This window comes from Periplaneta americana, chromosome 12 (assembly GCF_040183065.1).
Source record: "Periplaneta americana isolate PAMFEO1 chromosome 12, P.americana_PAMFEO1_priV1, whole genome shotgun sequence".
NCBI classification, from domain to species: Eukaryota; Metazoa; Arthropoda; class Insecta; order Blattodea; family Blattidae; genus Periplaneta; species Periplaneta americana.
Genome location: NC_091128.1, coordinates 85,448,752 through 85,463,448, shown reverse-complemented (window position 1 = coordinate 85,463,448; position 14,697 = coordinate 85,448,752). Strand labels below are relative to the sequence as shown.

Genomic DNA, 14,697 nt, shown 5'->3' with positions numbered 1-14,697 from the left:
TAATTCAATTCTTTTTTCAATGAAGAAAATAAAAATTAATTTCTTACATTAGCTGGACTAATTGAAGGGTTCAGAGCCATAGTGGGTGAAGCACCATTTATTAAAACCGGACAAAGCAAGGGTTAAAGTTAAGTGAATACCATAGTTTAATGAAGATTGACATATCATTTAGTTTGAATGTGTATACTTTATATTACTTGCTATGTTTCCACTGAATTATGGTGATAACTTCATTTTAAGCCTTGTTTTCTACGGTTTTAGTAAATGGCGCTTGGCCCACTATGGTTGTGAACACTTCAATTGTCCCCTGTTCAACAAAGAAGAGGAAATGGCTGAAGAACATCTTCAAACCTGTGAAGCACTACCTGCTAGATCCATCACAGAGAGATACTGGAGAGCGAGAGAGCTAATGGCTTCTTGCCAGAGCCAAGCATTTGATAACAACAACAACAACAACAACAACAATGGCTGGACTCAACACTGGTTACAATACAACACAATAAAACTTTTCTATATTTTCTGGAAAAATAATATGCCTTATGTCGGTTAATATTGTTCTGTATGAGGAAAAGGATTGCGACATCTACATCATATGATGTAATGGGAACAATTTTAATTTGACCTCCTATGTAATGTATGGTGATACAGTGAGTGCCACCGAATTTGGCATATGGATTTGTTAATTTTAACTTCAGAACGAGTTACTCACTGGTGCAAGGTCAGTTGATATCTCTGTCACAGGCTGCAGCAGCAGTTCGTAAGAGTAAACAGGCCCGAGTATCTGTGAATAGTCACCTCCAAAAACTACGCACATATCACCAACTACAGAATTAAAGTATTATGTTGTCCTTTGACATAGTATTCTCTCATATAATATTCTATTTTTGGGTAGAGCATTTGACATTACCAGTGTTTTTGTGATACAAAAAAGGATTTTGAGGCTTTAACAATGACTTGAATGTTGATATATAAAGCACTTATGTTCCACAAAAATAATAAAAATCTGTTTAGCACTAATAATGAAATTCACAATGATGATACAAGAGGTAATAAAAATATTCAAACTTATAAACATAGATGCTTAAATGCTTAAAATCTCTTATGTATACAACTATTCTTGTTATTAATAAGCTTCCTTCTGATTTAGCCAATCTAAAAGATTTAAATTTGTTCAAAAGGAGACTGAAACTTCATTTATGTGAAAGGACATATTACACTTTTAATGAATTTTTATGACTGTATTTATTGTATTTAATCATACTTACGAATACTGTATCAACTGACTATGTCTATCTACATTATATATAGCAAAACGACGTAAATAAAACTATGAACTAAAAAAGAATAATTTTCTTCTACCCATACTATACTGAACCTCAAGAAAAACAGCTAAATTGGCAACATTGATGATGTAACTAACCTCCAGCTCTTGTCTTGCAGGCACCGGCTGTGGCAAACACTTCACAGTTGACTGTGTTACAGTTGCAGCTGGTGTTGTAGGAATACTGCTTACTACAGGCGTGACAATTGGCTTCTTCAATATTGGAACTTTATTGTTCACTGCCTGCTGTTGTACTGGGATAGTAACAGAAGTAGTAGTTGTTGGCTGGGTCTGTGGAGACGGTGGCGGCTGCTGCTGCTGCTGTTGTTGTTGTTGTTGTTGTTGTTGTTGTTGTTGTTGTTGCACTTGGGGTGTCTGAGGGTGAGACTGTTTTGTCGTCAAGGCTTGTATCCGCACAGTTGCTGGAGTTTTGTTTGTGCCATTTGACTGAGTGTTTACTTGTCTTGTTAAAGCTGCAAAGTCTTCTGCTGTTAATACTATTGTTCTCGAGTCTGAAAAATATGAAACACATTGAGTCCTGATTAATAAGGTTACTAAGTGCAAAAGAGAAAAAGTTTATAAAAGGGTTCGAATTCTGAAGTTCAACAAACCTTTGTTTTAGATTACTTGTATATCTAAAAGTCTTGTCTCCACTGACAAATATTTAACAACAACATGTTAAATGTTAAACTGTTTACTGTTAACATCCCAACATGTTGATTGAACATGTTAATGGTAACTTCATTTAACACTTGGTCCAGACTGTTAAACAGGTTAAACTTGACTTTCTTTGTGTAGTCCACCATAAACAGTCCACGAGATTTTAATGTAGGTACTATAGTGTCTTATTTTCAAACCTTGGACAATGGACTCAGATGATGATTTGGCATTTGTAATTGCCTCTTTTGATTGTTATAAGGCCTTGAAAAGGAAGAAAATGAGAATGTGGGTGTGGCAATAGCTTAGTAAAAGATACAATGCACAAGACATTCTAAACGAGCTTAAAGTTGAAGATCGATTTGGATTCAAAACCTTTCTGAGAATGTCAGAATAAGATTTTAATATAGTGCTGCAAAAAATACTTCTTGTTACATCAAAGAAAGACACACAATTAAGAACAACCACTTTATCTCAATTAAAAAAAATACAGTGCGATTGATTATCACAGGACCTAAAACATGATAAATGTTAAAGGAGGGTAATATCGCACGTATAATTATTCTTTCTTAAGTGTTACGAACGTTAACATTCTCGTACATCACCAAATATGACAATTACTAATGTCAACATAGCATTAACGTTTAGCGTACGACGAGAGTGCGAAAATTCTCTTTTGTATTCTCGAGAACAGTTAAATAATAAATTCTAGTTCTCTAAAACAGTCGGCCTTCGTTGTTTTGTCTCTCTATTCTTATGTACACAAGGCCTTTCCATCAGTGCATTAATCAATTTTATTCTAACGTATTTCCTTTCGTCCACTTCATTACTCCGAACAACTTACAGCCAACACAAGGATCGTATCAAAATGATCAAAATATGCGCCACAAAATCGGAAGTTAGTTGTTGCTATAGAAACTGTACGAACTTTGCCGAACTGTAACGACGCTGCACGAGCAAGTGAATTGACTCGACATGTTTTCCATTGCTGCTGGAAAACACGCCAACATGTTGAAAGTGTTAATTTCAACAAACTCAGTCAACATGTTAAGTCAAATGAGACTTCCATATACATGTCAAATTCAATATGTTATATTTAACATGTTGTTAAATGTTCAATAGTGGAGACGAGGCTTAAAATATACTTTATAGATTATTTATTTCCGGTAATGTTTTGTAACAATATTTAGGACAAAAATTTAATTTTAGGTAATTTATTATCCATTTCATATCATTTTTCCTTCCTATTTAACAACATAATCAGAAAATCTGTAAAGAGCATTTTATAGAGCTTCCCCTAGCTCAATACAGCTACTACAATCAATTAAATAACATATGGAGAATGTCTTCTGAGAGTTTATTGCTGTTTGATTCAGTGATACAGAACAATTTGATATTTACTGAAAAGTGCAAAACTTAAAATCTGTTCATCAATCTCTTGTTTCAGCCATATCAACAAGTAGGATTACCAGAGTTTTAGATTACCAATAAGAAACAGGATAAGGTGTGACATTTATCTCAAGAAAAAAAAATGCGCTAAATTTTTAAAGAACCCCATGCACATGCACACCACACACAGGACTGATGTCTGATTTGTGTTGCATTATTTCATTATCAAATGAATGAGAGAGATGGAATAAATTCAGATAGACAGACAGACTTAAACATCAACGATAGTAAAGAAAGGAAAATTTACTCGACAATAGCAAAGAAAGGTGTGCCTTCATAAGCATAGTACAATATCATGATGGTGCCAATGAATTACGTCATAATTGTGGCTTGTAAATGGAGAAAATCGTCAGTCGGGTGTATAAGAGACGAAGGTATTTGGGGTGGGTTGGGTAGGCTAATGGATTTTGCAGTCATCACATTCTGTCTCTAAAGTGATGTGTTACAATTCTAAGTTTATTTTCAACGATTTAAATATGTTTTTTTCCTGTGTCTGGTGTGGGAGAATATTAAAGTTTCAGCGCTGTTTTTATAATCAAGATTTAGTAGTTATTCATTACTCGAAATTCAGATTTAAGTAGTAAGTTACAAATGAAAAATTTGTAGGCTATGTTATTCAATAAAATTTCCGGTTTCTAGTGAAAAGCACCTATACATTTTTATTTGTGTTGCATTATTTCATTATCGAATGAATGGGGCAGGCAGGCAGATAGACTTAATCATCAACGATAGCAAAGAAAGGAATAGCGAAGAAAGGGGTGCCCTCGTAAGCATAATACAATATCATGATGGTGCCAATGAATTATGTCATAATTGTGACTGTGTACATGAAGAAAATCGTCAGTCGGGTGTATAAGAGGCGAAGGTATTTGGGGTGGCTTGGGTGGGCTAATGCTTTTCGCAGTCATCACATTCTGTCTCTAAAGTGACGTGTTACAATTCTAAGTTTATTTTCAACGATTTAAATATGTTTTTTTCCTGTGTCTGGTGTGTGAGAATATTAAAGTTTCAGCGCTGTTTTTATAGTCAAGATTTAGTAGCTATTCATTACTCGAAATTCAGATTTAAGTAGGAGTTACAAATGAAAAGGTTGTAGACTATGTTATTCAATAAAATTACCGATTTCTAGTGAAAAGTATACATTTTGATAAAAGTACATTGATTATTATTATTATTATTATTATTATTATTATTATTATTATTATTATTATTATTGTATAATGTATAATCTACTACATTGAAATGTTAAAATGCACAAGGAGGATAAAGTGCCGTGTATTCAAACATTATCCAAAATGCATTATGAATATTAACTTAATATTTTGTTTCTTGGTTTTCTCACAACGTAATTTCGATGCTGTCGTTGAAATATATTTAACATGTTAATTTTGTGCAACAGACGAATCATACTATGATAACAGGAAGCTAACTCGGCAGTATTAAGATGTTTATGCCCTGATGTACCACTACCAGTGGCAACTCGAGTATTTGATTTTTGGAGGACTCAAATACGGGAATGAAAACATACTAAGAACAATTATAAATTTTTGTATAACAAAATAGGTCACTAACCTTAAAAGGTAAAGGTAAAGGTATCCCCGTAACATGCCATGAAGGCACTTGGGGGGCATGGAGGTAGAGCCCCATGCTTTCCATGACCTCGGCACTAGAATTATTATTATTTATAGTGGAACTCCATTCTCCGGTGCTTTTCACTAATAAACTTCTCCACCACTTTTCTGTTGAAATCTGGAATATCTTTTACCATGTTCTTCTCAATAGATAGCATCCCTAAAGTTGTTAGCCTATCCTCCCCCACAGAATTTCTTATATGTGATTTTATCACTTCTGAAGTTGAAAAACATCTCTCAGTTTCACAGGTAGTCATCGGCATCGTCACTAATATTTTCAGTGCTTTTGTTGTTTCTATAAAAACAGTTGTGTCGAGTCCAACCGAAAGAAGAAAATTAAGTGTCTTTAGACAGCCAGATATGTTGCCATTTCGAGAGAATTCGGGCCGAGAGTAGAAAATGCCTAATTCAGTCTTCAGTGTATCTCTATCAATCATTGTAAAATCATCACAAAAAATATCTATTTCTTCAATAGGTAGTCTTTTTTTATAATGTTGATAGTTTTCAATCAAAAACAATTTTGCTCCAGAAAAGTGACTTTTGAATTCAAAACGATCTTTTACTTGGGTGAGAATGGTGTCACAGATCTCCCTCGCGGCAGCATTTAAATCTCGTGAAGAGCTTTCACATCATATTTTTGCAGCTGGTTCTTCTTCTTGTTCTCGTTTTACCTCTAACGACGAAGGCAAAACGCACTTGACATTCAATAATGCTGCCTCAAAATAATCTAATGCTTGTTGTAGTTTTACAACATCTGTTTCGATCTTTTGTAATTGAGCATGTAGTATGTTTACGTGAGGCATAACATTATTGAAGAAATTCAGCCAAAATAGGAAGATATCATCATTCAGCCACTTTATAAACCCAGCAGCTTGGCACACTGTTTCCGCGTTGTAGGATTTTTGCACTCCAGATTGAATATTTTGAAAACAATCCAAAATTGAATCTTTATTTTGGAAAATCATTTGTATCAATCTCGAAAAAAAATCCAATCTGGTCTCGCACGGCCTTGGCATTCTTACGCTGCATATTTCTTCTAATGCAGCTGTCCTATCAGAGGAATTTGCAAAAAATTGTGAAATCCCCTTAAGGTTTGCAAAAAAACATTTTACAGAGGAAATGTGAGAAGTAACCTTTTCCAATACTTCGTTTAGTTCGTGTGCGTAGCAATAAATATAATGCGCATTTTTATACACATCTTGAACTATAGCATTGACACCTAAATGTCCTCCGAATACTGAGGCTCCATCATAAGTTTGTGCGATTAACTTCTCAGGAACATCATGTAACAAAGTTTGGAGTTCTTTCAAAATGCATTCTGATAATTCTTGTGCATTATGGTTTTCCGCATTAAAAAATCCCCAAAACCGCTCGGAAATTGTTCCTTTCAATTCATATCGAAACACTATCACTATCTGGGGGCGCGTCGACACGTCTGTAATATCATCAATCATACAGGCTACGAAAGAAGACTGCCTTATTTCTGTTGTTATAAACTCTCGACAAACTTGAAACATACAGTCCAACAGTTCATTTTGTATAGTTTTTGAAGTGTCTTTGAAAACTTTCGCATTTTCAAAGTGGCTGTGTAATAATGGATCGAGATTCTTGCTATATTCTATCAGCTCTAAAACTACGCCTTCGTTACTTGAGGTAGTCGATTCATCATGACCGCGACGAGGCAGATTGCATGCTCCACACAATTTCAATACATCAATTATTCTGGACAAAACATAACGATTTTTTGTTACTAAATCGTTATGAACACGAAAAGATTCTTCATAAACACCACTCAAACCTTCGGCAATGTTACATGTCCCGAGCAGTTGAAAACTGACAACATTGTGTAGATGAAATGTTGATTTTTCATGCTTTCTTATTCTTTCCTTTAGGTGTTTCAAATCACATACCCCTTCCCTTGTCCAGCAGTCATCGCCTCCATATAGTAAACATACGAAACAGAACAGACGGCGTTTCTCGTCGCAGCCACACAACCAAGAAACCCTGTCATACATAGCAGTATCAAATTTGCGTGTATAGGCAGCTCGACTCTTGCAAGCGGGTTGTATTTGCACAATATCTAGTTCGGGCACTGGGCGACCACTGTATTTTATTTCAATTTGTTGTGGCAAGGTCAAAGAGCTAAACACAACTTGTCGTAATTCAATTACTTTCATTTCGGTAGTGTCAGCAGCTCGTCCGTAATTTACCACATTAACAGCACGTACATAACACAACTTGTTTTGATTCACTTTAGCACTCACAAATTACCCACGAACACGGAGCTCACTTTATTTCAGGATGAACGACACTTCTGTCAACGAACATGGCTACTGTGTCTATCAATATTGAAAAAGTCCTGGTTAATAACGCAGTACCGGTATTTGATATACCTGGTAATGTTTATCTTGTCTCAGTAGCAATAAAACCAAGTCCCTTCAAATGACGGTGGAGATTATAGGAGGGTTGTAAATTTTCAGGATTCCTTTCAAAACTTTGTTATTGTACAGGCTGCCGTAACTCCGTTTCTTGAAAGACAAGCTCAGTGACGGAACTACACAGTACGAAGAGAGATATGTTGTTACTTTATTTTGCGCTACAGAATGTATCAACTAGTCCCTTCCGCCACTGGCATCGCTTCACTCCCCCCATCACAATAACAACACAGAAGAGGTAAGACATATCTTTCTCTCTCTTTTCACAGTGAGACAAGATTCATCACACAGGCTTTAGTAACAAAGGTATTCCGGATTTATATAGCAAAATAATCAAGTTAATATTCATTTAAAAATCTAATATGTTTACATAATAACTATTGCAGTAATGCTCAACACCCGCACTTTACAAAAATGGATGCTAGTTTCAAGAATTAGCACGGAGCTCAGACTAGCGTCAGCCCAGTCAGATGCCAGGCCAGACCTGTCGATGCATCGCAGCTTTGCGCGGAACACAGTGGGAAGTGCCTCTATCGTTGCCATGGCAACCACGCGTGGTATGGTCGCAGAGAAACGGAGCCCAACGCGAACGTCACACGGTCAGAGCAAAGCGTTATACAAGTTCCTGCATTATCCATTTATCAGGCATCTATAGAGTATTACATGTAACCTTGAACTTGACAACTTTGCGCAATATCGGCAGCGAGAGATGCGACGCTGCCACAATGATCACTACAAACCATATACCGATATCTGACTTACGTTAACTGCTATTCTACCAAGGCTATCTCTACTAGAGATAGCCTTGATTCTACTCAACAAAATTTTTTAAATTGTAATTATTATGCAACTTTTAATTATAATTAATAGGTAGTAATTAATTATGTAACTGAAATATTACATTTACATTATAGACAATATTATATTACTCCAGAGGTAATTAAACGCAGAATAAATATGGGAAATGCCTACTATTATTAGGTTGAGAAGCTCTTGTCATCTAGTCTGTTTTCAAAAAGAATAAGACTTATTACCGGTTGTTCTGTATGATTATAAACTTGGACTCTCACTTTGAGAGAGGAACAGAGGTTAAGGGTGTTTGAGAGTAACTTGGGTGCTTAGGAAAATATTTGGGGCCAAGAGTATTTTTTTTATTTTAGTAGGTTATTTTACGACGCTTTATCAACATCTTAGGTTATTTAGCGTCTGAATGAGATGGTGATAATACCGGTGAAATGAGTCTGGGATCCAGCACCAAAAGTTACCCAGCATTTGCTCATATTGGGTTGAGGGAAAACCCCGGAAAAACCTCAACCAGGTAACTTGTCCCGACGGGGAATCGAACCCGGGACACCTGGTTTCGCAGCCAGACGCGCTAACCGTTACTCCACAGGTGTGGACGGGATTAAGAGGGATGAAGTTACAAGAGAATGGAGAAAGTCACACAAAGCAGAACTGCTCGCATTGTACTCTTTACCTAACATAATTAAGAACATTAAATCCAGAGGTTTCAGATGGGCAAGGCACGTATGGGTGAATCCAGAAATGCATATAGAGTGCTAGTTGGAAGACCTAAGCCCTAAGGGAAAAAGACTTTTGGGGAGGCCGAGACGTAGTTGAGAGGATAATATTAAAATGGATTTGAGAGAGTTGAAATAATAAGATGTTAGGGGCAGGATTAATCTCGCTCAAGATAGGGACCAATGGCGGGCTTATGTGAGGGTGGCAATGAACCTTCAGGTTCTCTAAAGGCTATTTGTAAGTAAATACCGGTAAGTATAATATTATATTATGTTCATCGTATAACTTTTGATTATAACCATTACAGAACTTTATAATTATATGAACTTTAGTTTTATAACATTTTTCTTAACATTACTAATACTAATCAGTAATCACCAAGCATATTATAAGCATTGTAATGAAAATATAATGGAGGGCCATCTATATTAGGCCTATGTACGGACAGATTCCTTCTCTTGCTCGTAAAATTGAAGAGTCCTTCACACCAATTCTGACATTGACTATTTAACGTTACGCCTTTACACAAAAGGAATCCCACTACGTGAGTTGTCTTTCTCAGAATGATTTCTTTTTTGCATTTCACATCAGTGCTACAAATATAACTTTGTAATTGAGGAGCTTATTTTCAAAACGACCCTTGTCCATTCCCATAACTTTGTGGGAAATCACGAAAAACGGTTTTAGGTTTAAAAATTTCTTACCAGCTAGGCAAGAGACATTATGAAACTAAAGAGGTTAGGTGCATTCAGAATCAAATGGGAGCATGAGAGTCTTCGATTCCAAAGCGGGAACTAATATAGTCGCAAATTCTGCTGTTAACAAGAGTTAGTTTGATTCCAATAGCCATTTTTAAAACAAGATTTTTGTGATTTAGATGGCGTTCTGAAGCCAAATCATGACAGTTGTATGTAGTGTTATAATTGAAGAATGTATGGACACTGGAAGCTCATTTTCGTTATCAGGCGGACAAGAGACTTTTGAAAATGAGATCCTCATAACACTGACAAATTACCAGTGGCGGCTCGTGAACTTGTGGATTGGGGGAACTGCAGTAGATTTTGGTATATACAAACTTCACCTCGATATATCATTAATAATAAGTATAGGACAAAAATAAATGCAGTACATGTAGCCTACATGCATAACTTTTACTCCATGCAGTATTAGCAGTAAAAAAATTGAAAAATTACCTGTGAAAATTCATTTCTTGTAAGTGAAGTCCATTCTTCTGTTCTTGCGCTTTATGAACTCCTCCATTACTTTTTCATTGAAGTCTTTTGTCATCTCAACAAGTTTCCTTTCAATTGTCAACATAGCAAGTGCTGACAGACATTCCTCGGACATTGTGCTACGTAAAAATATCTTAATTCTTTTCAGTGTGGAAAAGCATCTCTCAGCTTCCGCCGTAGTCATAGGGGTTGTTAGTACAATTTTGAAGAGAGAAAACACTTCACTTAGGGAGTTTTCGAGGATCTGATACAGATTCAGCACACCAGATTCTTCATGAAACTCTCTCCTGTCATACAATACGACTAATTCTGTTCGCAAACGTTCCTTTAACAATGGATATGCTGCTGCTGTGTTTTATAACTTCTTCTCTGGAAATTCTTTGCAGTAAAGAGCGAAACGGTTTGTTTGCAAGAGTTTAGCAGCTGCAGGGTGTGCGGTGAAATAAAATCTTTCTCTGGCTTGGACACAAATCTTATCGCAAATTTCTTTTGCAGCTGTGGCCATAGTCTTAGCATCGGTTTTCCTTCTTTTGGCAGAAGTATGTTCTTCATCACAAGATTCATCGCTCCTGATTTTGGATATGACCTCATAAAAAAATTGCAAAGCTCTATTGATATCGGCTGAAGTAGCATTTCGATTTTGAAGCTGATCGTGAAGAACATCTACATGAGGCATCACTTGATGAAAAAACGACAGCCAAAACAAAAAATTTTCGTCTTCTAGTGCCCGTAAATGACCTGTTGCTGGTTAATAGGTTGCGCGATTTTTTACTTTCTGTAATTCTTGAAAACATTCTTTAAGCGGCTCCAAGTATGAAAACTTGGAGCCGTGTTCACAATTCTACTGTTGAAATTCCACCTAGTTGTAGAGGCTTGTGGAAGTTTCTGAGAACATATTTTATCAAATACAGCAGTGCGCTGTGATGATCTCGAAAGAAAGGCAGAAATTCCAGAAAGATCACTGAAAAATATCCGAACCTGGGAGTTTTGGGATGCTGCCTGCTGCAGTATTAAATTGAGCTGATGGGCATAGCAATGAACGAAGTGAGAATTTGGATAATTTTCTTTTACAATTGCTTGGACCCCGTTTTTACCTCCACCCATTACGGCTGCTCCGTCATATGCTTGGGCTATTAGTTTCTCGTTGTTTCCGTTAAGCACCTGTCTTAACTGTTCTAATAGGAAAGAAGATAAACTGTTAGCGTGTTGAGATGACGGATTTGTAAACCCTCAAAACCTTTCTTTCACCATACCGTTATGTTCATACCGAAAAACCAAAACTTCCTGAGTCTGTTCGGAGACGTCTGTGGTATCATCTGCCATGATCGCTAAAAAACTAGCACCATCGATTTCAGTCTGAATTTCAAATCGGCAGACACTCAACATGCAAACTAACAGTTCATTTTGAATTGTTTTAGAATTACCTTTAAAGACAGTGGCATGTTCCAAATGGTTTTTGAGAGGCTCATTTAGATTATTCGCGAACTGTAGCAACCCACGAAATACACCAAGGTTCTTCGAATCGTTTTCTTCATCATATCCCCTAAGGGGAAGTTCATATTGGCCACAGAATTTTATACAGTCAATAATGTTTGAAAGAATTTCACGATTTTTTCTCACTTCTTCGTTATGCTTGAGAATGTTTGTTCTGTACACTTCACTTAGTTGCGCAGCAATATTAGTTTTGCCTAACATAGCCAATGAAACAACATTTTTCAGGTGAGACTGCGAAGATTCGTGTCTTTTAATTTTTAGGGGCAAATGTCCTAAATCTGTCACACCACTCCTAGTCCATGCAGCATCACCACCGAAGAGGAGGCAAGGAAAACAAAATACAGCATTTTTTTGTTCACATCCACACAACCACAAATGCTTAGCGTAAATTTCATTGTTAAACTTTCTTACATATGTGCTATTTCGGCTAGGCGAAGCTTGAGTAAGATTTAAATCGGGTAACGGACGACCCTTTAATTTCACTTCAATCTTCACACACACTCATGCTTGCACATTTGCACTGGTTAAGTTACGATACTAAGATGTCACACCAAAGCAACACTCCGATATACTGATGGTCAACAATTTTCTAAAACTGGAAAGAGGTCTCTTTCGTATTTTACATGCTTTCGCCAAATATTCTCCCTTAAACTCTCTGTTGATAGTCTGGCCCTGGGAGATAAATTCGCGATGAACAATGCTACAGGTGTTGAAAAAAGATGAAGTGCCTGTGCGACTCGAAACACGGCATACAACTTATTGCAATAAGCTTGCCAAAGCATGTTCAATGCCTCTGTGGCCGATTTCCCAAGTTTAACGTAAAATTTCAGGATGGCTCGTTGTTCCACCTCTCTGTCCATGATGTAATCACAGACTAGCACAGGCACGTGATCACAAAAAAAAAAAAAACAGTATAACAGCTTCCCCCCCATCCCCCGAATTTCATTGGTAATTCCTGCTAGAAGCTGTTGAAATGATTTATTAAACATGCGAAAATACGAAGAAAAAAAATTAAAAAATTTAATCATCCTGATGCAAATCATCAAAGTATGAAATAGTCCTCGATTCTGTCCTTTCAAAACCAATCAATGGACCCAGACGCGTCTTCTATTTTTAAATCTCTTCTTTCTCTGTATGAGCAGAGTTTCCAAAAGTGTATCTCCTTTTATGTTCATGTTCACTGGAAGACTGAAAAAATTCTCTACAAAAATTTAATGTATTAAGCAGTGCCACTAACACTCATTTGCAGCACCGAATTCATCAGCAATGCTCTCCATTATGTCACGCAGCTTATATATTGAATAGAATTCATAAATATTTATGTATGTAGCTATAACAAGGCAAGTATAGCCCAGCTTATGTGAAAACTGTGTGATAGGAGAACGTGGGTCAATGAATTTGAGAAAGAAAGTGAGCAGCTATTCACAGGTAATCGAAAACTTCCTACAATGTAAGTTCCTGGAATAACTTCTGTCATCGTTCGATAAACAATATATTCCTTGTAAGTTCAATAAAGAAAAAGGTTCAGGAAGATTTGTAGCAACAATGATTGTACAACCAATTCTCGATACAGCATTTACATTTGAAAAACGGGTAGCCTAGTTTGCAGGGTGGAGGGGACATGGGCTTCTAGTGTCTAATACCAGTGGTCAAGGGACGCATAGAAATTTTAGAATTCAGAAATGAGCCAGAGAACAGAAATAATATTTTATATTCAAATGCTTCAGGAAAAATAGTTTCTATTTGATATTAATTACACTATTGTTTTTCATCATATCTAATATCAGTATGTATGAACAGTAACTTTCTATTTTGTAATAACTTTATTAACAGGCATTTTTAAATCTATTTTATATTTAATTGACTCTTACATTATTGTATAGTGGTCAGAGCTTCTGGCTATAGTTCATGAGGTCCCGGGTTCGATTCCCGGTTAGAGCACAGGAATTTTTCCTTAAAGGGGATTATTCCTGTGTTCGTCCATGGTCTGGAATTTAGGTTAAGTTTAGATTTAAGACCTCTCCTGGCATCACATTATCATAATCATCCTATCACATCATCGGGGTAATGTAACTCCGCCTTCCAGGCACCCCAATCTCAGAAGTGGGTTACAACTAAGCCACGGCCAGGAGAGAAGACCAGAAATGTCGAAAGACAACCTGGTGGCATTGGATAAAAAAAAAAAAAAAAAAACATGCTATATCAAAAGGATTCTACTCGCACAATCATTTTGACTTAAGGCAAATACTAGGTTCTGCCGGAGGCTGGATACATAATAATGAGGCAAAAGAGGATATTAATTTCGTTGTATTAACTCGATAAGATTCTACAACAATAAGTATGTGAAGAGAAAATAAAAATTTTGTCATTAAGTTTCAAGGGAATAAAGAATCCATTTGATGTAGCATTACAATAGCGGTGTGAGAGGGGAGGAAAGATCTTCCCTTGTGGCTTGACTCTGCAAACCACTGCAGCGAAATACAGAGGCAGTTTCCCTCTGCTTCCCTTCACCTCTCTAGCCCCTGACAATGCAAGAGACACTCTCTATGAGCTGTCCCGCCCTGCAGATCCTAGGACGACTTTGAACGCAATGTCAATTCCAATACAGTCGATACGCAAAAAGATTATGCATCAGATAATAGTACATATTCCCGGCCAGATGAAATATAAAGCAATTTACGGAACAAAAGCTGAAAAAATTCTTCTACAAATTAAAATAAATATTATTTTCATTTTCTTGTCAAAGCAGGGAGTGCTGCAGCTCCGCAGCTCTTTGGGCGAGCCGCCCCTGCAAATTACGCACGTTGTAGTAACAGCATGTAGCAAACTGACAACACAGCAACGCTCCGCATAGCAGCTGATAGAAAATTCTACGTTCTGATGTTCAGAAAACTACTGCACAATTTTCTTCAGATTTTTCATGAGAAGGGTTGTCAATTCAAGTAATAACTGTCAAG

General features: G+C 36.6%; 1 protein-coding gene across 2 annotated transcripts in view; it reads right to left on the bottom strand.

The window, feature by feature from the left end:
* Atf6 (bZIP_ATF6 domain-containing protein ATf6) overlaps positions 1-14,697 on the bottom strand; it is a 178,568-nt gene that overhangs the window by 21,440 nt on the left and 142,431 nt on the right. For both annotated transcript variants that reach the window (XM_069841685.1, XM_069841684.1), the window contains exon 7: positions 1,421-1,833. In XM_069841685.1, the coding sequence (XP_069697786.1) occupies positions 1,421-1,833 (413 nt within the window). The remainder of the gene's footprint in view (positions 1-1,420; positions 1,834-14,697) is intronic.